The sequence below is a fragment of the Meles meles genome, chromosome 1 (genome assembly GCF_922984935.1).
Source record: "Meles meles chromosome 1, mMelMel3.1 paternal haplotype, whole genome shotgun sequence".
Taxonomy (NCBI): Eukaryota; Metazoa; Chordata; class Mammalia; order Carnivora; family Mustelidae; genus Meles; species Meles meles.
Genome location: NC_060066.1, coordinates 145,403,360 through 145,425,616, shown reverse-complemented (window position 1 = coordinate 145,425,616; position 22,257 = coordinate 145,403,360). Strand labels below are relative to the sequence as shown.

The 22,257-nt window shown below is 40.4% G+C and overlaps 1 protein-coding gene across 6 annotated transcripts in view; it reads right to left on the bottom strand.

Moving 5' to 3' along the window:
* The window catches only part of CTBS (chitobiase), a 70,234-nt gene that overhangs the window by 14,774 nt on the left and 33,203 nt on the right, over positions 1-22,257 (bottom strand). For 5 of the 6 annotated variants that reach the window (XM_046019891.1, XM_046019909.1, XM_046019872.1 and 2 more), the window contains 3 exons: positions 20,014-20,166; positions 6,050-6,188; positions 5,377-5,585 (listed from right to left, as the gene is read on the bottom strand). In XM_046019891.1, coding sequence (XP_045875847.1) covers positions 5,377-5,585; positions 6,050-6,188; positions 20,014-20,166 — 501 coding nt within the window. The remainder of the gene's footprint in view (positions 1-5,376; positions 5,586-6,049; positions 6,189-20,013; positions 20,167-22,257) is intronic. The other variant, XM_046019899.1, reaches the window with a different exon arrangement.

The window sequence follows — 22,257 nt, the reverse complement described above, 5'->3', positions numbered from 1 at the left end:
AAAAGAATGAAATTGGACCACTTTCTCAACCCATATATGAAAATGAATTAAAGCTCTAAATGTGAGACCTGAAACCAGAAGTATTCTAGAAGAAAACATGGCTAGTAATCTAAGATCAGCCTTAGCAACGTTTTTCTAGATATGCCTCCATAGGCAAGGGAAATAAAAGCAAAAATAAACTATTGGGACTACAACAAAATAAAAAGCCTTTGCATAGTGAAGGAAACCATCAACAAAATGAAACACCTATTGAATGGGAGATCTTTGTGAATGAAACATCCAAGAAGGAGTTAATATCCAAAATATATAAAAAATATACAAAAACCCAAAACACAAATAGTCCAATTAAAAAAGGGCAAAGGCCTGAATAGATATTTTTCCAAAGAAGACATACAAATAGCCAACAGGCACATAAAAAGATCCTCAACATTATTAACCACCGGGAAAATGCAAATCAAAACCTCAAGGAGATATCACTTATCAAAACAGCTACTATCAAAAAGACAAATTTACTTTGACAAGGATATGGAGAACATTTGTGCCCTGTTGGTGAAAATGTGAATTGGTTTATTCGCTATGGAAAACAGTATGGAGTTTCCTCAAAAAAATTAAAATTAGAAATGTCATATGATCCAACAATTCCACTACTGGGTATTTACCCTAAGAAAATGAAAACACTAATTCAAAAAGATATGCATCCCTATGTTTATTGCATTATTTATGATAGTCAAGATGTGGAAGCTATCCAAGTGTCTATGCATAGTTGAAGGGATAAAGGAGATGTGGGTGTGTTTCTGTGTCTGTCTCCCCCTCTCTCCCACTTTCCCTCCCTCTCTCTCTATATATATGATGGAATATTTCTCAGCCATAAAGAAATGAGATCCTGTCCTCTGCAACAACGTGGATGGACCTAGAAGGTATTATGCTAAGGGAAATAAGTCAAAGACAAATATTCTATTATTTCAGTCATATGTGGGATTTAAGAAACAAAACAAGTGAGCAAAGGAACAAACAAACAACAGACTTCTAAATACAGAGAACAAACTAGTTGCTGCCAGAGGAGAGGTGGTGGGAGGAAGGTAAGAAGTAAGTTGTACTCAGCTGAAAAGCCAAATTCTACACTGACAAAACTTCCTTACTTATATAAAGCCACAGGCATATCAATCCTTACATCATTTATTATTTTCCAATGAATCTCAAATTCATGTTGACCAACTGTACCAAAATCTCTCAGCACGGTTGGTAAAAAACACACCTAGGCTCAATGCCAGACCTACTGAATCAATCTCTTGAGATATTTTATCTGGTGATTCTTAAACCAGTAACTCTAAACCTATTTATATGAAATAGAATATATATTTCATATGTATATATTTCCTATTTAAATTTTAAGTTTTTGAAAGGCAGGTATCATTTATTCACAACAATTTTTAGCACTGTGGGAGATAGAAAAGAGCTGGTCTCCACCTTCAAAAAATTTCATTATTTAGTCTTGGTAGGGGTATATCTCATTTTATTGTGCTTCACAGATACTGCATTTTTTTTTTTACAGATTTAAAGTTTTTGGCAACCCTGCATCAAGCAAGTCTATCAGCACCATTACCCCAAAAGCATTTGCTCACTTTATGTCTCTGTGTCACATTTTGGTAATTCTCACAATACACCAAACATTTTCATTATTTGTTCTGATTTGTTATCAGAGATTTTTCATGTTACTCTTGTAAGAGTTTTAGGGTGCAACAAACCATGCCCATTTAAGATGGCAAACAACCCATAAATGTGTGTGTTCTGACTGCTCCACCCACTGGCTGTTTCCCTGTCTCCATCCCTCTTCTTGGCCTCCCTATTCCCTGAGACACAACAACATTGAAATTAAAATAAATTAATAATAATAAAAAAACACAAATTAATAACTCTACAATGGCCTCTAAGTGTTCAAGTGAAAGGAAGAGTCACACATCTCTCACTTCGAATCAAAAGCTAAAAACGATTAAGCTTAGTGAGGAAAGTATGTCAAAAGCTGAGATAGGTCAAAAGCTAGGCTTCTTATGTCAAACAGCCAAGTTGTGAAAGCAAAAAGTTCTTGAAGGAAATAAAAAGTGCTGTTCCAGTGAACACATGGATTGTAAAAAAAAGCAAAACAGCTATATTGCTGATATGGAAAAAGTTGTAGTGGTCTGGATGGAAGACCAAACCAATCACAACATTCCCTTAAGCCATAACCTAATCCAGAGCATAAGGCCTTAAATTCTGTGATGGTTGGGAGAAGTGAGGAAGCTGCAAAAATAAGTTTGAAGCAGCAGAGGTTGGCTCATGAAGTTTAAGGGAAGATGTTTTCTCCATTAAAAAAAAAAAAAAGTGGGGTGCCTGGGTGGCTCAGTGGGTTAGGCCTCTCTTTGCCTTTGGTCAGGTCATGATCTCAGGGTCCTGGGATTGGGCCCCACGTCGGGCTCTCTGCTCGGCAGGGACCCTGCCTCCCCCTCCCCCCACTTCTGCCTACTTGTGATCTCTCTGTCAAATAAATAAATAAAACCTTTTTTTTAAAAAAAGTGCAAAGTGAAGCAAGCAAGTGCTGTGTAGAAGCTGTAGCGAGTTATCTAGAAGATCTAGCTAAGATCATTAATGAAGGTGGCTACAGAACAAATTTTCAAGATAGACAAAACAGGCTTCTATTGGAAAAAGGTGCCATCTAGGACTTGCATACCTAGAAAGAAGTCAAGGGCTGGCTTCAAGGCTTCATAAGACATGCAGTCTCTCACTAGGGACTAAAGTAGCTAATTACTTCAAGTTGAAGCCAATTCTCATTGACCATTCTGAAAATCCTAGGGCCCTTAAGAATTACATTAAATCTACTCTGCCTGTGCTTTATAAATGGAACAACAAAGCCTGGATGAGGACACATCTGTTTGCAACATGGTTTACTGAATGTTCTAAGCCCACTGTCGAGAAATACTGAGGAAAGATTCCTTTCAAAATATGACTGTTCATTGACAATGTACCTGGTCACTGGAGAACTCTGATGGAGATGGACAATGACATGAATGTTGTTTTCATGTCTGCTAACACAAGGTCCATTTTGCAGCCCAGGGATCAAAGAGTCATTCCAAACTTCAACTCTTATTGTTTAAGAAACATATTTAGTAGGACTATAGTTGCCATAGACAGTGATTCTGCTGAAGGATCTGGACAAAGGAAACTGAAAACCTCTGGGAAGGATTCACTATTCTAGTTGTCATTAAGAACATTTGTGATTTGTGGCGCCTGGGTGGCTCAGTGGGTTAAAGCCTCTGCCTTCAGCTCAGGTCGTGATCCCAGGGTCCCGGGATCGAGCCCCGCATCCGGGCTCTCTGCTCCGCGGGAAGCCTGCTTCCTCCTCTCTCTCTGCCTGCCTCTCTGCCTACTTGTGGTCTCTGTCTGTCAAATAAATAAATAAAATCTTAAAAAAAAAAAATTTGTGATTCATGGGAAAAATCAAAATATTAACAGAGGAGTTTGGAACGAGAGGGTTCATACCCACTCTTATGAAGGATGTTGAGGGGTTTAAGACTTTCATGGAGGAGTAACTGCAGCTGAGGTAGACCTAGCTAGCAGGAGAACTAGAATTAGAAGTGGAACCTGAGGATGTGACTGAACGGCTGCTGTGTCATGGTAAAACTTCCACGGGAATTGCTTCTTATGAAGGAGCAAAGAAAGTGGTTTCTTGAGATGGAATCTACTCCTGGTGAAGATGCTGTGAAGATGGTTGCAATGACAACAAAAGATTTAGAGTATCACATTAATTTAGTCAATTTAGCAGCAGCAGGATTTGAGAGCATGGACTCCAATTTTGGAAGAAGTTCCACTGTAGGTAAAATGCTATTTAAACAACACTGCAGGGTGCCTGGGTGGCTCAGTTGGTTAAGCCACTGCCTTCGGCTCTGGTCATGATCCCAGGGTCCTGGGATCGAGTCCCGCATTGGGCTCTCTGCTCAGTGGGGAGCCTGCTTCCCTCTCATTCTCTCTGCCTGCCTCTCTGCCTACTTGTGATCTCTCTCTGTCAAATAAATAAATAAAATCTTTAAAAGAAAAAGGCTTACATTAAAAAAAAACAACAACATTGCATGCTATAGACAAATTGTGAAAGGAAGAGTACATCAGTGCAGCAAACGTTATTGTTTTAAGAAATCACCACCGCCTCCCCAACCTCCAGCAACCACCACCCTGATCAGTCACAGCCATCAACATCAAGGCAAGCTCATTTCCCAGCAAAAAGATTACAACTTGCTGAAAAGCTCAGATGATGGTTAGCATTTTTAGCAATGAAGTAATTTTTAATTAAGGTATTTACATTATTTTTCAGATGTAATACTATTGCACACTCAATAGACTATAGTGTAGTTTAAACATAACTTTATACCCACTGAAAAATCAAAAAATTCATTTGACTTGCTTGGGCGCCTGGGTGTCTCAGTCGGTTAGTGTCCAACTCTTGATTTCAGCCCAGGTCATGATTTTGGCTCAGGTCATGATTTCAGGGTCATGAGATCAAGCCCTGGTACTAGGCTCTGTGCTGAGCATGGAGCCTATTTAAGTTTCTCTCTCCTCCTCCCTTTGCCCCTCTCCTGCCTGCTTGCATGCATGCATGCTCTCTCTCTCTTTAAAAGAGAGAGAAGGATAGAGAAGAGAAGTGGTGGGGGAAAGGGGAGGAAAGGAGTCGGGAGAGGAGAGGAAGGGGAGGGGAAGAGACAAGGCTTGGTTATCTTAATATGGGACCAGGTTTGAGGTCACTGATCCAGGGCCACGTTATCTTTTATTACTCATATATTGCCTGGCAAGATGCCTTCTGCTATATCTTCTGCTCTAATCTTGCTCACTATGGCAATGCGGAAGCCTTTGTCATAGCTCTCATTCTATGGAGTTAGTCCTTTGAGCTTTCTTGGGCATCAGGTGCTTGACAAGTAACTCAGAGCCTATGAAGTGAGTGAGACACTTCCCCCAGAACTATGTCTACTCTTAGGCAGGAGTCCTGCCCTGGTGAAAGCAGGGCCTGGACAGGTAAGCATTTCCTTATTCTTGCTGATCTAATTGCCTATTTAATATCTCTAACCTGCTGCAAGACAAGTAGGGGGAACAATCTCAATGCTGTGTCTTCATATGGATAGAGAACAGAGCCCCTTAAAATTCTGTAAAACATCTCTAATAAGAACCTCAAAAGAAATATTTTTCTTTTTTTCTGGAAAATATTCCAGAAAATATTTTTAGAATATATGTGCTGAAATTCTTTCCTACTCAGTAAAACTGAGATTCTATTAGTCACACCTTCATGAATACATTTGATATGGAAAATGAGGAGTTTCCAAAAACACAAACAAACAAACAAAAACAAATGACTTTTACCTGTGATCCCTTAATTTCACGATGGAAAGAGTCTGTGGTTTCTTTGACTAAAGTGGTTAATGCATAATATTCAGGTGATAAACAATTAGCTTCTTGCTCTATGTCTATATTAATTCCATCCATGTATTGTGTTTTGGCCAACTTAACTTTTTGAGCTATCCAGGATGCTCTGAAGCTAGGATTGATGATATCCTTTAAGGGTGCATCTCCTATGGAAGAAATATACATCTTTTGTGCATATTTTCTTTTTGCAGTTTAATGACATTTATTTCACAAACCCTTTAAAACATCACCTTAGTTTGGAGTACTAAGTCCCCAATTTAAGTTTTCCAAGTAGAGAAATCATATACCAAAATAATAATAAAGTCTCAATCCCCAAAATAACCATTATGAATAATAAGTAACATAATTCTCAAATTAGAAGTAGAAATTGAGGACTATGACTAGCTAAATGTTATGCTAATCATGATTCACATTTTGCTCAAAATCATAGTAGCTTAATTATTTAAGAATAACTATCTGTGAAATGAATTAGTATCTAAGATTAATTGTAGGACAATAAAAAATAAACCAGATAAACAGGAAAAGGGAATTTTTTGGAAAGACAGGATGGCAAACAATACAAGTAAACTTACCAACTGGCCAGACATATCTGGTAAAAACTGTAACTCACCTTTTAGCACTACTCTGGCTCCATGTGAATGAGCATAACACATAAGTTCTGGGTCATATTTTCCAAAAATCACCACAGTTGTAATCTGGGACCAATCATAAAATTTCCAAGTTTTATTTCCAACATCAAAAACAAATACCTGCCAAAACAACAAAGATAAGCATCATCACTTAAACCTAGAATACAATGCTGATCACCCAAAATAACATTAAACACTGATCATAAGCCAGGCATTAAGAGTACAACAGCAAGTAAGACATAGGTGTCCTAATATAACTGGTGGTGGGAGAAATTAGCCAGGCCTCAAAAGTAGGGCCAGGAAGAAATCGTGGAAAGAGCCAAGACCTGGAGGCAGAGAAAGCATGGTGATTGCATGAGTACGTATTGAGTGTAGCTGACACCTTGAATTTGGAAGGAGATAGCAGTAAAGAGCCAAAGAGTCATAGACAGGGTTAAGTCCTAAAAGGCCTTGTAAGCCCACAGAGAAATTAGCACATTAACCTGAGGGAAAGGGTTTTAAAAGGAGAATGTATACATTCTAGGTATGCATTTATATATACATTTTAGAAAAACACTTTCATTAAAGTGGGAAGAGAAACTAAAACTGAAAGAATAACAGGAAAGCTATCAGAAGAACCTACGCAAAGATGATGAGGACCTCAAATTAAACTTGTAGAAAGGCAGAGATAAATAAGATAAATGAACAGATATGGAAGACCCTAAGGGCAAAATTAACAGGACTTTATAATTAATTGAATGAGTAAAGTAAGAGAAAGGGAGGTTGATTGATAATACTCGTTTCTGGCTGCTGCAGATAGAGCCACTCCATCTATACAAATATACCAGATACTGCATTTACTATGAATGATTTTTGGCAAAACAGACTTCTTAGAATAGTTCTAAGCTGGTGGATGTTATATTTCACCAGAAATATATATTTTATATATATATTTATATTTTCCCCCCACAGATAATTCTAGAAGTACAGAAGTCTCACTGATCATTTGATCCCAAATAAGGTGTTAATTTATTGATTTAGCAAATATTTATTGAATTCTAGTAAGGTTTAGGGAATGCGTATTGCTAGACATTAGTGACAGAAGATAAAGAGACCAGGGTCATAAGCTGTTCAGTTACAATAGTGTTAAGGGCTGCGTGGGAATGCAAGCAGCCATGACTGCATATAAAGGCGCCTGCTTCCCTGGCAGGGCAGGAAACTTCGAGAACTATACACTTTGGGGAAAAACTGAAATCTGGGCAATGACCTAGACACGATGGAGCGTTACCCATAAAAAGGCATTCTCAGCGGAGGGAACCAAAAAGGGTGAATGTCTCAATACCTCAGAAGAATTCTGAATTTCTGGAACCTAAAGAGTATCAGTGGGGCTAGAGAACAGAAATCCTGAAAGTACATGAAATCAGGTAAGACTAGTAAGGTAGGTAGATCAAGTTGGGCTTTGTAGATTACTGAGGATTTTGTATTTTATCTTGTGATGAGTGGGCAGTCATTACAGTGTTTTAAGCAGGGGTAGGACATAAGATTTGCATTAACAAATGAGAAAGGGGGAGAGATCCCTAATCCTTGAAGAATGGATGGGTGAGGGGTGGGGGAGACCTGGGTATAAGAGTTAAACCAGACATTTCTTGATTTTCCCAGTTGCCTTAAATTTTTATTTTTTTACTTTTCAGAATTAACTATGCATAACCCATTTTTCTCTTAGGCAGTTGCCCACCAAAATAAAAATAGAATGTGAAATTGGAATGGCCCATTGTTTCTGGAGTTTTTAGACTCATATTCCCATCATAAACATTATCCCCTATTTTAATTCTGATCAAGATTGAATTTGTTTAGATTAAGTTTGAATACTGAGAGGTTGTGATATAATAGAAATTCTAAAAATATAACTGGATGAATCAACTGAAAATATAAGGGAAAAATGAGCAATGTAGTCTAATCTTGTTTGAAGAATATAAGTCAGTAACAAAAAAGACCATTTATCATGAACATATGAATGAACAAAACTTTGCTCCCTTGAATAATACCACAGAGGTACTGGAGGCCACAATAAATAAGTCTTTCAGATGTAGGTTGCCACACTAAGTACCTTTTTAACAAACACTTTACCACCTTTACTTCTTCTAAGCAATATACATATACCTTTTTACTGGCATTTAAATGTCTCTGCTTCAAAATCTGTTACATTAAGAACTGGAAATTTTCCAGTCTTTAAAAAAGAATTGCCTTTGGACTGTTAGCCTTAAAAATAAAACTGCCAGTTATTTTACCAGCAAAAAACGGAGTTTATTTGGGAATAGCAGGGAATTACATCCAGGACAAGCAAAGTATGGCAACAGCATTGGTAAATCTGCAGAACAAAGGAGAGGAATGGTCTTTTATAGAGGAAAGGGGGAAATTGAGAAGGCTGTTATAAATAAAAAGTCAACTGGAGTAAACTAGAAACTTGAAATATAGTGGTTTTTCATTGGCTGAGTTGTGACAGTCTCTAATTACCTGGGCTTAACTGGGGGAGGAGGAAATCCTTCTTGCTGAGTAAAGTAGTCACCATGGGCAAGGTACCCGGGCATCTTCTGTTGGGTCGGCTGTTGAGTGGCAGGACATGGCAGCTCCCCCTGTTGGCCTCCCAGCTCTATTCTAAGTGAGGTCTCCTTTTGTTAATTTTCACATTTCCCACTTTTGATCAAGATCTTTTTGTGAAAGCATAACTGATCAAGAGGGAAGTATTCCACGTTTAGTGGTTTTGTCCCTTAGCACGGGGAAGGATCTTCCCCTGTTGCCACAGCCTACATTGGCGGGAAAGTACTTCTACAGTTGGAAAGCCCTAAAGGTTACATTTGAGTAACAAGGAAGATTAGGAGGGAGAAACTCTTGGGATCTCTCACCTAAAGTAGTATCTACTCAAGGTCCTAAGTATTGGAAATCATCTCGGAGGGTTGAGGGGGCATCCTCTTAGTGGATACAACATTCTTTTAAAGTATAACAGGCAACAAAATAAAAAATTAAAGATACAAAACAGAAGTAACATACCAATTCCAAATTCTATAATGGATCTAAACCAGGACTCTAGGTCTGAACTAGCGACTGAAATATTTATTGACACTTATTCCAACTTATGGGAGAGAGATTCTATGAAGGCAAACCTGGAACCATGTATTTCTCCTGGCAAGCTCCAATTAAAGAGACCATGAAAACAGAATCATAAACACTAGAAGACCACACTAAAAGAATTAACTGAGGCATCTTGAGAAGTTACAATGCAGGAATAAACGTGAAGCAGTAGCTGATGAACTTTTTACAAAACAGCACAAACTCAAAGATGTTTTACAACAGTATTGTTATCTCAAAGAACCATTTGGAATCAAATGTGTTATTGAAAATACAGTCTATGGTTGCAAACTCAGAAACCGTGAATCTGGATAAGAATCCAAAGTCAATTAATAGCTCAGATGAAAGACTTTTGTGAATTCTGAACTTTCTAACCCTTCAAAAATAAAGCAAGTGGAAAACTAATTTGTCCCGGGATCATGATGAAGTGGTTTCCAAAAAAGTGATAATCAAAAGAAGAGGTTTCTGCCTTTTACGAGGTCTTGGGAAATAAAGAGGAGGCATTGTCTTCCCACAAAGGAGAGAGAAGCATCAAAAGTGATGAGTAAAGAGGTATACAGGCCTGGTCCAGCTATCCTGAGAAAGCTGTCTCATCAGATGTCACCTGCTTCAGTTCCAGGAAATCTTTATTTTTTATGCCATCCGGTCCAGTTATGGTTTGGTGCTTTCTTTAGGTGAGTTACATGAATCCAAGAGTCTATTCCCTAGAGTTTTGTGGCACAAGAATTAGTTTGCAATTCCTCGTAAGGGTCCTTCCAGTGAAGAGGAAGACTTTTTATGGAGGTATTTTTATCCAACAAAATCTCCTGAGAGTACATTGTGATAAGATTGCTCTACCCAAGTATGCTTATTTTTGAGCCCTGATGACGACCCAAAGACTGAAAGAACAGAGTCTCCACAGCAAAATATAAAAGAAGAGGACACATCAAAGAGGGTAGGAAGGACAGAGATGTGGTCAAGAGCCAAACTGACCCACAGGACTGTCCATAGGAGGGAGGGATGCCATAAGTACAGATGGCAGTGTACCCCAGGCACAAGGAACCCACCCTCAGAAGACAAATCCCCATAATCTTAGGCTTTGAAAATGGGAGGGGCCAAATTTCGTGAGTTCTTACAATCAAAGGGGCTTAATACCTGGAACTTAAAAAAAATCAGCTGGCTTGGCTCTGAGAGACCCAGAGGGCAATAGGCAACTGAGTTCTCACCTTTAAAGAGACAGCACACCAAAGAGCCCCACTGAGAGACAGCATAGAGCAGCAGTTTAAAAAACACCAGAGGTATATAAGAAGGAGATTTAATAATAGTGTGTGTTGGAGGGGCAGGGATCTTTAGGAGGCTTTAACAACAAAAGAGCTGGTAGGCCATTTCCCTCCCCTAGTCTAGATACACAGACAACTGCAGAAGATAATACTACTCGAACACTCTCTACATAGCTTACTAACAGTATGACCTGGTCCCATGTTTTTCTGTAGATCTGCCCCTCCACAAACTGGCTGGCCTTGGCAGGAGTTTTCCTGAATGGCTGCAGCTCCTCTCCCACTTTGGCCCAGTACAGACCTTGCTAGCACCATCCATCCTGCCCCCACATTCCCCTGCAGAACTGTCCCCTCCAGTACAGCCTTAGCCTGGCCCATCCAAACTGCCACAAACCTGGCAGTCTACAAGCCCCAAAAGGGACCATCCTCACTCCAAAATGACTCCTGCCCTTGGGAGAGGGGAAGATAACCACAAAGACTAATCCACCTACAGACCAGGCAGTAGCCTAGGGGCAGACACCTGGTGGCCCCTCCCACCAAACAAAATTCAGGGGACAACACAAGAAAAGTATCCTATAGTTCCATGCTACTGCATCCCTGGAAAACACCTGGTCAAACTCAACTCAAGCCAAAGGCAGCCACAGATCGACCGTCTAACAGCACAAATACTAAGCTCTGCCCACAACAGGCAAAAAGAGCCATTGCAGATGATGACTTGTCTGAAGACAAACACAGCTCAGCCACATTAGGAGGGCACATGCAACACACATAAGAGACATCCCTGAAGCACCAGGTTCTGGTGAACCGGGGACATTGCCCTGCAGAGGACCACAGAAACTCTTATTCATAAGGCCATTACTTTCAAGAGCAAGAGATGTAGCTGACTTTCCTAACACACAGAAACAGACACAAAGAGTTAGTCAAAATGAGGAGAAGACTATGTCCCAAATGAATGATCAGGACAAAACCACAGGAAGAGAGCTGAATGAAACAGAGGGAAGTAAAATACCTGATAGAGAATTTAAAGTGACAGTCATTAGGATACTCACTAGACTTGAGAAGAGAGGGAAGACCCTCTGTCAGACCCTCAACAAAGAGACAGAAAACATCAAAAAGAATGAAACAGGTTCTTTTATCTAAATAAGAACTCAATAACTGAAATTAAAAAACACTAGAGAGAATAAATAGTAAACTAGAAGAAACAGAAGAATGGATCAGTTCAGTGACCTGAAGGACAGAGTAATAGAAAGCAATCAAGCTGAACAAGAGGCATACATCCATACCTACATAAACCCAAAATGAAAATAGATTAAAGGGAATGCAACAACACCATCAAGCATAATAATGTCTGCATTATAGGGATTTCAGAAGGAGAAGAGAGAAAAAACGGGACAGAAAATGTATTGGAAGAGGTAATAGCTGAAAACTTCCTGAATCTTGGGAAGAAAACAGATATCCAGATGTAGGAGGCACAGACAGCCTCGAACAAAATCAAGTCAAGGAGGTCCACATCAAGACACAAAGTGTTTAAAATGGCAAACGGTAATGATCAACAGAGAATTTCAAAAACAGCAAGAGCAAACAGTTACATAGGGGAAATCCCATAAGGTTATCAGCTGCTTTTTCAGCAAAAATTTTGCAGGCCAGAGGAGAGTGGCAGGATATATTTAAATGCTAAAAAACAAACAAACGAACAAAATCTGCAACCAAGAATACTCTATCCAGCAAGGTTTTCATTCAGAATAGAAGGAAAGATAAATAGTTTCCTAGACAAACAAAAGTTAAAGGAATTTATCACCACTAATCCAATGCTATAGGAAATAGGAAATGTTAAATGGGACTCTTTGAATGGAAAGACAGTAAGAAAGAGTAAGAAAAGTAGGAAACACAAAACCAGTAAAATTAAGTGTATCTATAAATATCAGTCAAGGAATTCACAAAATAAAAGAATGTAAAGTAGGATACCATACACTGAAAATATGAAGGGGAGAGAAGTAAAAATTTAGTGCTTCCAGAATGGATTCACACTTAAGTGATTATACATTTAACACCGATTGATACATGCCTAAGATGTTATATATAAACATAACGGTAACCAAATCAACCAAACCAAAAACCAGAAATAGATGTACAAAAAAATAAAGAGAAAGGAATCCAAGTATATCCTTAAAGAAAGCCAGCAAACTGTAGGGGAAGAGAGCAAGAGAAGAAAGGAACAGAGAAAAACTACAAAAACAACTAAAAACAAGTAACAAAATGGCAATAAGTACATACTTATCGATAATTACTTTGAATGTAAATGGACTAAAGGCTCCAATCAAAAGACATAAGGTGACAGAATGGATAAAAAAACAAGACTTGGGTGTGTGCTTGGGTGGCTCAGTCAGTTGAGCATCTGACTCTTGATTTCAGCCCACATTGAGCTCCATACTGGGCATGGAGCCCACAAAAAAAAAAAAAAAAAAAAAAAGGGAAGACCCATCTATATGCTTCCTACAAGGGACTCCTTTTAGACCTAAAGACACAAGCAGATTGAAAGTGAAGGGATGGAAAAGCATTTCTCATTCAAATGGAAATGAAAAGAAAGCCGAGGTAGCAATACACAGGTATCAATCAGACAAAAGACTTTAAATCAAAGATTATAACAAAAGACAAAGACTACATAATAATAAACACGACAATCCCACAAGAATATATAACAAATGTACATGTTTATGTACCCAACAAGAGAGCACCTCCATACATAAAGCAGCTAATGACAAAGGAAATAATCAGCAGCAATACAATAATAGGAGGGGATTTTAACACCCTACTTACATCAATGGATAGATTCTCTAAACAGAATAAAAAATGAAACAGTGGCTTTGAATGACACATTGAACCAGAGGGATCTAATCAATATATTCAGAATATTCCACCCTAAAACAGCAGAATACATTCTTTTCATGGGCACATGGGACATTCTCCAGGATAAATCACATGTGAGGCCACAAAATAAGTCAACAAATTCAAAAAGATAGAAGTCATACTATGCATCTTTTCTGATCACAATATTATGAAACTAGAAATCAACCACAAGAAAAAAAATCTAGAAAGACCACAAACACATGGAGGTAATACAATATGCTACTAAACAATGAGAGGATCAACTGAGAAATCAAAGAGGAAATAAAACACATGGAGACAAATGAAAATGAAAGCACAACTATCCAAAATCTTTGGGATGCAGCAAAAGCTGTTCTCAGAGGAAATTTTAGAGCAACCGCAGCTTATCTCAAGAACAAAGAAAAATCTCAAATAAACAACCTATATTTATACCTAACAGAGCTAGAAAAAGAACAAATAAAACCCAAAACCAGTAGGAGGTGGACATAATAAAAATTAGGGCCGATCAACAAAATCAGGAGCCACTTCTTTGAAAATATAGACAAAATTAATAAACTTTAGCCAAAACTATAAAAAAAAAAGAAAGAAAAGACTCAAAATCAAAAATAAAAGAGAAGCAACAACCCGTATCACAGAAATAATATGCCAATATGCCAAAAAGTGGGACAACCTAGAAGAAATAGACAAATTCCTAGAAACATATAACCTCATGAAATTGAATCAGGAAGAAATAGAAAATTTGAACAGACTGATTACTAACGATGAAGTTGAGTCAGTAATCAAAAAATGGCTAACGAACAAAAATCCAGGATCAGAAGGCTTCACAGGTGAATTCTACCAAACATTTAAAAATGAGTTAATATCTATTTTTCTCAAACCAGTCCAAAAAATAGGAGAGGAAGGACAGCTTCCAAATTCACTTAATGAGGTCAGCATTACCTAGATAACCAAATCAGACAAAGACACACACACACACACAGGGGCGCCTGGGTGGCTCAGTGGGTTAAAGCCTCTGCCTTCAGCTCAGGTCATGATCCCAGGGTTCCAGGATCGAGCCCCGCATCGGGCTCTCTGCTCAGTGGGGAGCCTGCTTCCTCCTCTCTCTCTGCCTACTTGTCATCTCTCTGTCAAATAAATAAATAAAATCTTAAAAAAAGACAGACAGACACACACACACACACACACACACACAACTACAGGCCAGTATCTCTGATGAACAAAGATGCAAAAAATCCTCAACAAACTATTAGCAAACCAAATCCAACATTACATTAAAGAAAATCATTCCTCAGAATCAAGTGGGATTTATTCCTGGGCTAGAAAAGTGGTTCAATATTCACAAATCAATCAACAACATACATCACATCAACAAGAGAAGGGATGAAAACCATATGATCATTTCAACAGATTCAGAAAATGCATTCAGCAAAGTACAGCATCCATTCAACCACAAACAAATTTGGAGGGAAAATACCTCAATATATAAGAAAAACCCACTAACATCCTATTCAGTGGTGATAAACAGAACTTTTCCCCTAAGATCAGGAAAGAGAAAAGGATGTTCACACTTACCACTTTTATTCAGCATAGTACCGGAAGTTCTAGCCACAGCAATCAGACAAGAAAAAGAAAAAGGCACCCAAGTTGGCAAGGAGAATCTAAAACAGTAACTACTTGCAGATGACATGACACTCTGTATATAGAAAACCCTAAAAACTCTACCAAAAAACTACTATAACTGACAAATGAATTCAGTAAGATTTCAGTATATAAAATCAATATAGAGAAACCCATTACATTTCTATACACTAATAACAAAGTAGCAGAAAGAGAAATTAAGAAAAACAATCCCATTTACAATTACACCAAGAATAATAAAACTAGGAATAAACTTATCCAAAGAAGGGAAAGACCTACACTCTGAAAACTATAAAACAATGATGAAAGAAATTGAAAACAACACAAATTGAAAGATAGTCCATACTCATGGATTGGAAGAACTAATACTGTTTAAATCTCCATATTACCCAAAGCAACCCACAGATTTAATGCAATCCCCATCAAAATACCAATAGCATTTTTTCACAGAAATAGACTACTAAAATTTCTATGGAACCACAAAAGACCTCGAATAGACAAAATAATCTTGGGAAAAAAAAAAAACAAACCTGGAGGTTTCACAATCCTGTATTTCAAGATACACGGCAAAGCTGTAGTAATCAAAACAGTATGGTACTGGCACAAAAACAGATACATAGATCAAAGAACAGAATATAGAGCCCAGAAAAAACCCCACAATTATATGGACACTAATCTTTGACAAAGGAGGCAAAAATATGCAATGGGAAAAAGTCTCTTCAACAAATGGTATTGGGAAAATTGGACAGCTACCCATAAAAGAATGAAACAGGACTACTTTCTCATATAATACAGAAAAATAAACTCAAAATGGATTAAAGACTTAAATGTGAGACCTGAAACCATAAAAATCCTAGAGGAGAATACAGGTTGTAATTTCTCTCATATTGGTCATGCTGTAGCAACATTTTTCTAGATAGATCTCTTGAAGCAAGAGGAATAAAAGCAAAAATACACTAGTGGGACTACATCAAAATAAAAAGCTTCTGCACACTGAAGGAAATAATCAACCAAACTAAAAGACAACCTACTGAATGGGAGAAGATATTTGCAGATGACATATCTAATAAAATGTTAGTATCCAAATTACAGAAAGAACTTATACAATGCAACACCAAAACCCCAAATAATCCAACTAAAATGGGCAGAAGACATGAACAGACATTTGGCTCAAGACCTCCAAGCAATAAATAACATTGTTATTTCTTGGCACCCTGTGGCTCCTACTCCCCACCCCCCATAGTCACTAACATGGATTCTCACTGAAAGCAAATGTTTCACTGTAATTGATCTATGCAACATCTTTTTAGTATACCAGTTGATGAGGACAGCTGATATCTCTTTGCTTTCACTTGGGAAGAAAGGAAATATACCTGAACCATAATGCCCAGGGCTTCACAAAGAGTCCTTTTAACTTTTTATGAACCTTAAAAGCTAATGTGGATGACAGAGTTTTCTGCAGGCTCTACCTTGTTACATGATACACAGATGATTTGTTTCTCTTCTCCCCTTCCCAAACCTCTGCATAGGAAGAAAGCATCCACCTGTTGAAATTTTTGGCCTTAAAGAGACTTAAAGTCTCCAAAGAAAAACTGCAGTTTTCTCAAACTTGGGTTTGATACTTGAGGTACCTGATCTCAGAATAAGGAGTACATTTGAATCCAGATGAAACCCCTCATGACCGCTTAGTGCTGACCGATTACCTTTGAATCCCTGTGACAATTTATATAAAACTCCTCTAACCAGTACAAGTTTTTCATGGTTAACTGATGGGTTTTACCTAAAGGATGAAAATCGTAAATCTCATACTGAGTATTCTATTGCAACTCCTTTCGAAATCACTGAAATAGCACCTTTACATTTTGGATACTTCTGCCCAACAGGCTGAACCATATGTCCTTACTTGAGTTCATACCTTAGCCAAGGATAAAATTTGCAACATTTATACTGTTTGTTGGTATGTTTTTGGGGTAGCTCATGACTTTGGAATATTCTGGGGATGATGAGCTGTCCTTATCTCCAATGGAAATAAATTTAAAATGCCTATGTCAAAAATGTATTAGATGCCATATTTTTGTCAGCTGCCCTGGCTCTTAAGGTTCCTGGGCATTTCAGACTCACTCCCGGAAAACAAAGTAATCCACCTCACTGATATTTCTGTCAACCTCTGCCATAGCTCAAAGGAATGTTCTCTGTATGATAATTCATACTATTTTTTGACTAAAATGGTATCTTTACTAATGTTTCTACTATTAATTTAATAGTGGAAATTTAATTTGTAATCCATATTTATTCAAGACTATGTCCTAATTAAAAATGGACAACCTGTTAGTGTCTGCCTTCAGCTCAGGTCATGATTTCAGGGTCCTGGGATCCAGCCCAACTTGGGGCTCTCTGCTCAGCAGTCAGCGGGGAGTCTGCTTTTCCCTCTCCCCTTCCTGTTCATGTGCTTCCTCCCTCTCTCTCTAATAAAATCTAAAAAAAAAAAAAAAAAGTTTTTTAAAAAATAAAGAGTGTGGTTTTTAGGAGACTTAGGAAAGGAAGGAGACAGAGATTCACGTCTGCAAAGAAGATGAGGGAGGGAAAGGGGCCTCAGAAGCCATTTTGATGCCTTTCAATTTTTTTGTCTCATATTAGAAATAATATCTTGCAAAGAGGCAAACTTAGAACCCTGAGAATATTTGGAAGCCTTGAGGTACCATTTAAAATAATCATCCCATTCAGTTTTTTTGTTTTGGAGCCATAGCTTTCTAACTTTGAGTAAAGCAAGTTTGGGGAGATGGAAATTCCTTATAATGGCCCCTGATACTCTACATTTTGGTTAAGTCAGTCCGTTTAGTTATAAATGCGCACAGGAGAGACCAATTTTTTTTTTAAGATTTTTATTTGAGAGCGCAAGAGAGAGCAAGCAGGGAGAGGGGCTGAAGGAGACACAGACTCCCTACTGAGCAGGAAGCCCCACATAGGGCTGGGCTCCAGAACCCCCAGATCACCATATTTTAGTATCTGAGCCAAAGGCCCTGAAACCATAGTTTTGGGGGGTTTTTTTGTTTTTGTTTTAAAGATTTTATTTATTTATTTGACAGAGAGAGATCACAAGTAGATAGAGAGGCAGGCAGAGAGAGAGAGAGGGAAGCAGGCTCCCTGCCGAGCAGAGAGCCCGATGCGGAACTTGATCCCAGGACCTCGAGATCATGACCTGAGCCGAAGGCAGCGGCTTAACCCACTGAGCCCCCCAGGTGCCCCTGAAACCATAGCTTTAAAACAAAACTAGCCAGAGCCTGGCCGGGCCATGCTCTAATCAGGCTGATGTCTGGGATTCCATTTCCTGGAGGTTTTCCTCTAAAAAGAAAAATTCCTAAACAGCAGTTTCAACAAGAACAGCCTGGTTCCAAAAAGAATCAGACCAAAGGCCAGCACAGTTCCAGTTGGAACAATCCAGTTCCAAACAGGAGTCCTACCAAGGGTCAAGGGAGTATTCTCAGAAAACAAACAAAAACAAAGCCCTAAAACAAATCCCAAGTTATGTCCAGAAAATTCAAACACAAAGCACGGAGCTTGAAATCCAGGACAAGACTTACCTTCAAACCCCAATATGGGCAAGAACACAATGAGCTCAGGCTTGTGGGTACCAGCACCTCTTTCCTTACCAGCCTCGGAGCTGGTTGTTGGGGGGTGAGGGGCTGGGGGTGGTGGTGGTTCTTCTCTGGATCCCACCTCTGCTAAGTACTGCTAACCTTAAAAATAAAACTGTCAGCTATCTTACCAACAAAGAAGTGTCTATTTGGGAACAGCAGAGAATTGCAAACCAGGACAAACAAGCTACAGCAAAACCACAAAACAAAGGAGAAAAACACTCTTTTATAGAGGAAAGGAGGGAGTTTGAAAGGCTGTAATAAACAAAAAGTCGATTGGAGTAAACCGGAAGTTTGAAGTATAGTGGCTTTTTATTGGCTAAGTTGTAGCCATGGCTCAGTGCGGTTGCTGGGAAGGAGGAAGGTCTTTCTTTCCCCCATTAGGGCAGTAAAGTAGTAACACGTGCAAAGACCCTGCTTTCCCTATCTGGTCTGCACTTGACAAGGAGGTGAGCACTCCCCCTTCCTGGCCTCCTGACCCTTCCTTTAGGAAGTTTCCTTCCTTCCTTCTTTTTTTTTTTTTAATTTAAATCTTAGTTGAGCCTACATGCACTGCAACATGGGTTTCTGGAATAGAAGTCAGTGATTCATCACTTACAACACCCAGTGCTCATCATAACAAGTGCCCTCCTTAATACCCCTGACACAACAGGTGGAGGGGGTGCAGAGAAAGGGGAATGCTCTTGCATTGTTGGTGGGAATGTAAATGGACATAGCCACTCTGGAGAACAGGATGGAGGCGCCTCAGAAAGTTAAAGGAGGTTTCTATCATTTTTCACAGGATTAAACTTTTCCTCCTCCAACTCCTGTTGCAGGCATCAAACCATAGGTGTCAGCTGATTTTCATATTGCCTGTGAAAGAGTGTCCAATTAAAGTTCCCCCAAAGCCTTATAAACTGTTAGATGGATAGAAAGAAAATTATTTTTACCATCCTTCTTGGACGGTCTTGAGGGGCCTAAAAGAAAAGGCTGGTAGATAGGGAGAAGCAAAGATAAGGAGAACATTCTGCATTCTGATATCCTGTTGGAGAGCTGAGATCTCTCATACTAGATATTCATTCTCTTAGAAAACAGTGGAACTTGCTACTATGGAAATACCTCATCATCCTATGTCCTTGCTAGTATGCTCAGAGTGCCACCCGAGAGGCCCTGCAGGGCAACGAAAGGAATTTTCGTTTAGGGTCAGACCTGGGCTGACCTGCCTATGAATACCTGCCTGCCTCTTTTAGGCAGGCCCGGGAAGAGTTACTCAACCTCTTTGAGTTTCCTCATCATACAATGAAGGCAATCCATCAAGAGACCCTTAGGGAGTGATCAAAGTTGGTGACTGCACCCACACCACCTCTTCTTAGGGCTCAGGTTTACTCTTAACTTCTTACCAGGCCATAAGAACCAGACCCGAAAGAGCAAGGGAGAGGCACTGACCTCGAAATCAGGGTGCTGGGTGATGGGTTGGCACAACGCTGGATCCCGACAAGGGCAGTTGGCCTCTGCCCAGAATGGCAGCAGGGACAGCAGCAGCACAGCGACCCCGGGGATGCCATGTGGTGGGCGGGCGAGGAGGCTCAGGTGACCAAGCTGCAGAGGGGACATGACAGCAGTCACTCCGCAGCAGGACTGGGTTCCTCCACCTCCTGGCTCAGGTCAAGACTCTCAGCAAGGCGGGTCCTGCCTCCCGGCAGAGCAGACTTGGAAGGGGCTGACATGGGAAGGGCTGGGCCGTCTAGGCCAATGGCGACATGAAGGTGGGGTGAAGGAGAAAGGCTGCCTTGGACACCTACCCCGCAAGCCAGTGCCTTTGGCCCCCAGCACCTGTTGACTCAGTCAAGTCAATATCATCGGTACCATTTATACCCCCTCAACACTCTGCACTTTTGTGTCATGGCCCTTTGCACTCCTTGTAACAGTTTGAAAGTAGAGGGGGCCCCCCAAATGGAGGAGTAGGGGATCTTGACAGGGATGACTGAGCACCACGTTTGGAATGGGTGCCGTGGGGAGGGGGTTTCTGGAGTTTTCCTGGTGCGCTCCAAAACTGGCCCCTGCACACAGAAGCCAGGGAGAGATGGAAGGAAGAGGCAGGTCACTCCAGGTTGGCACAGGGCAGTTTTCATAAGAGCAAAGGAGCTTACACACGAGGCTTGTCTTGGGTGACAACAAGATGAATGGATTCCCGAGGCAGCCCTCCAAATCTTAAAAAGCTTATAAAGGGGTCCTGACTGGGCTTAGACACATATATTGTGCAGGTGTTTTCATACTGCATCACTATCTCAAGGTTATGACCTTGGAGCCGCCTCTGGGAGCAGGAAAGTCATGGGGAACCTATAGTCCAAAGACAGAGGAGGGGGTGAGGAGCCTCAGAGCGCTCCCACGTCAACTGGCGGGCATGTCTTTTTGATGACACTCCCAACACTCCACCCCTGCTGCCTCCCTCTTCCACAGTGAGCCTTGAGTGGGCAGCAAGGGGTTTCCTTAACACGGAGGCAGCCCTTTTGCTGCCTATCTGCTGCAACAGGGGCAGATGCCATAGCAACAGGCGCACGTAAGAGAAAACACGGATGAAGACAATACTTCCCCAAATGAGTGACAACTGTTTCTGTCAAGAGCCCCAGGATCCAAACCACCAACATATTAAATCCTCTAGGCTGGGAGGTGGACCACTCAGGGCATTCACCTGTGTTCTCGTGTGATTTAATTAGGCTGATACGTTAGCAGACTCATCGGGCATGAGCTGAGGACATTGTTTTGATAATGGCACAGGTGCCTCCCTGTGAGGTAGGAATACTGTCCAAGACCATCCTATTTTAGAGGGCAGTTTTTCTCATTAGAGTCATTTCAGTGTTCAGGAAGGACAGATTTTGGGGGCTATCGTTCAGGGCTTGCTGACAGAATTTACTAAGGGTTTCTATGCATGCTCTAACATCTCTGAGCCTGTGGAGGGAACAAAGACAGCAGCCAGGTAATCACACCAGGGAGACAGTGCCCACCTGGGCTTGAGGAGAGAGGGAGGTTGGCAGCTCTAGGAATCTGACTCAGCTGTGCATACTGTGCCTGTTGGCCAGGGGACGCAGCATGGTCAGGCATGAGGAAATAGCCTGAGGACAGAATATGCCAGAACAGGACCCCCACGTCTCCTCTCTCTCAGGGTGGATGTTCCATTTCAGGCATAATGCATTCCAACAAGTCCGGCTTGCAGCAGGACAATGGATCCCAGTGGAGAATGAGCAGTTCCTCCTCAGACAGGAATGTGAAGTAACTCGCCAGCCCTGTCAGCCCCACCGCAAAGTCCAGGAGAGAATTCCTTTCCCAGGCATGACGGGGATTACTGTTCTCAGCAGCATAGCATGTTGTCCCCTGGTCGGGAGCTGGAGTTGTTTCCTGCCACTTTCCACACCTCTTTGGTGTTGGGGGTCCTGGCAGGGGGTCCCCATTCTGGTATTTGGGGCAACTGGTCCTCATCACTGATCATTCAAATAATCAATTTGAATAAAACCAACCGACCAAAGGTGGTTTTATATGTTAATAATTTAATCTGCTGGGGCACCTGGGTGGCTCAGTGGGTTAAAGCCTCTATTTTCGGCTTAGGTCATGATCCCAGGGTCCTGGGATCGAGCCCCGCATCGGGCTCTCTGCTTAGTGGAGAGCCTGCTTCCCCCTCTCTCTCTGCCTGCC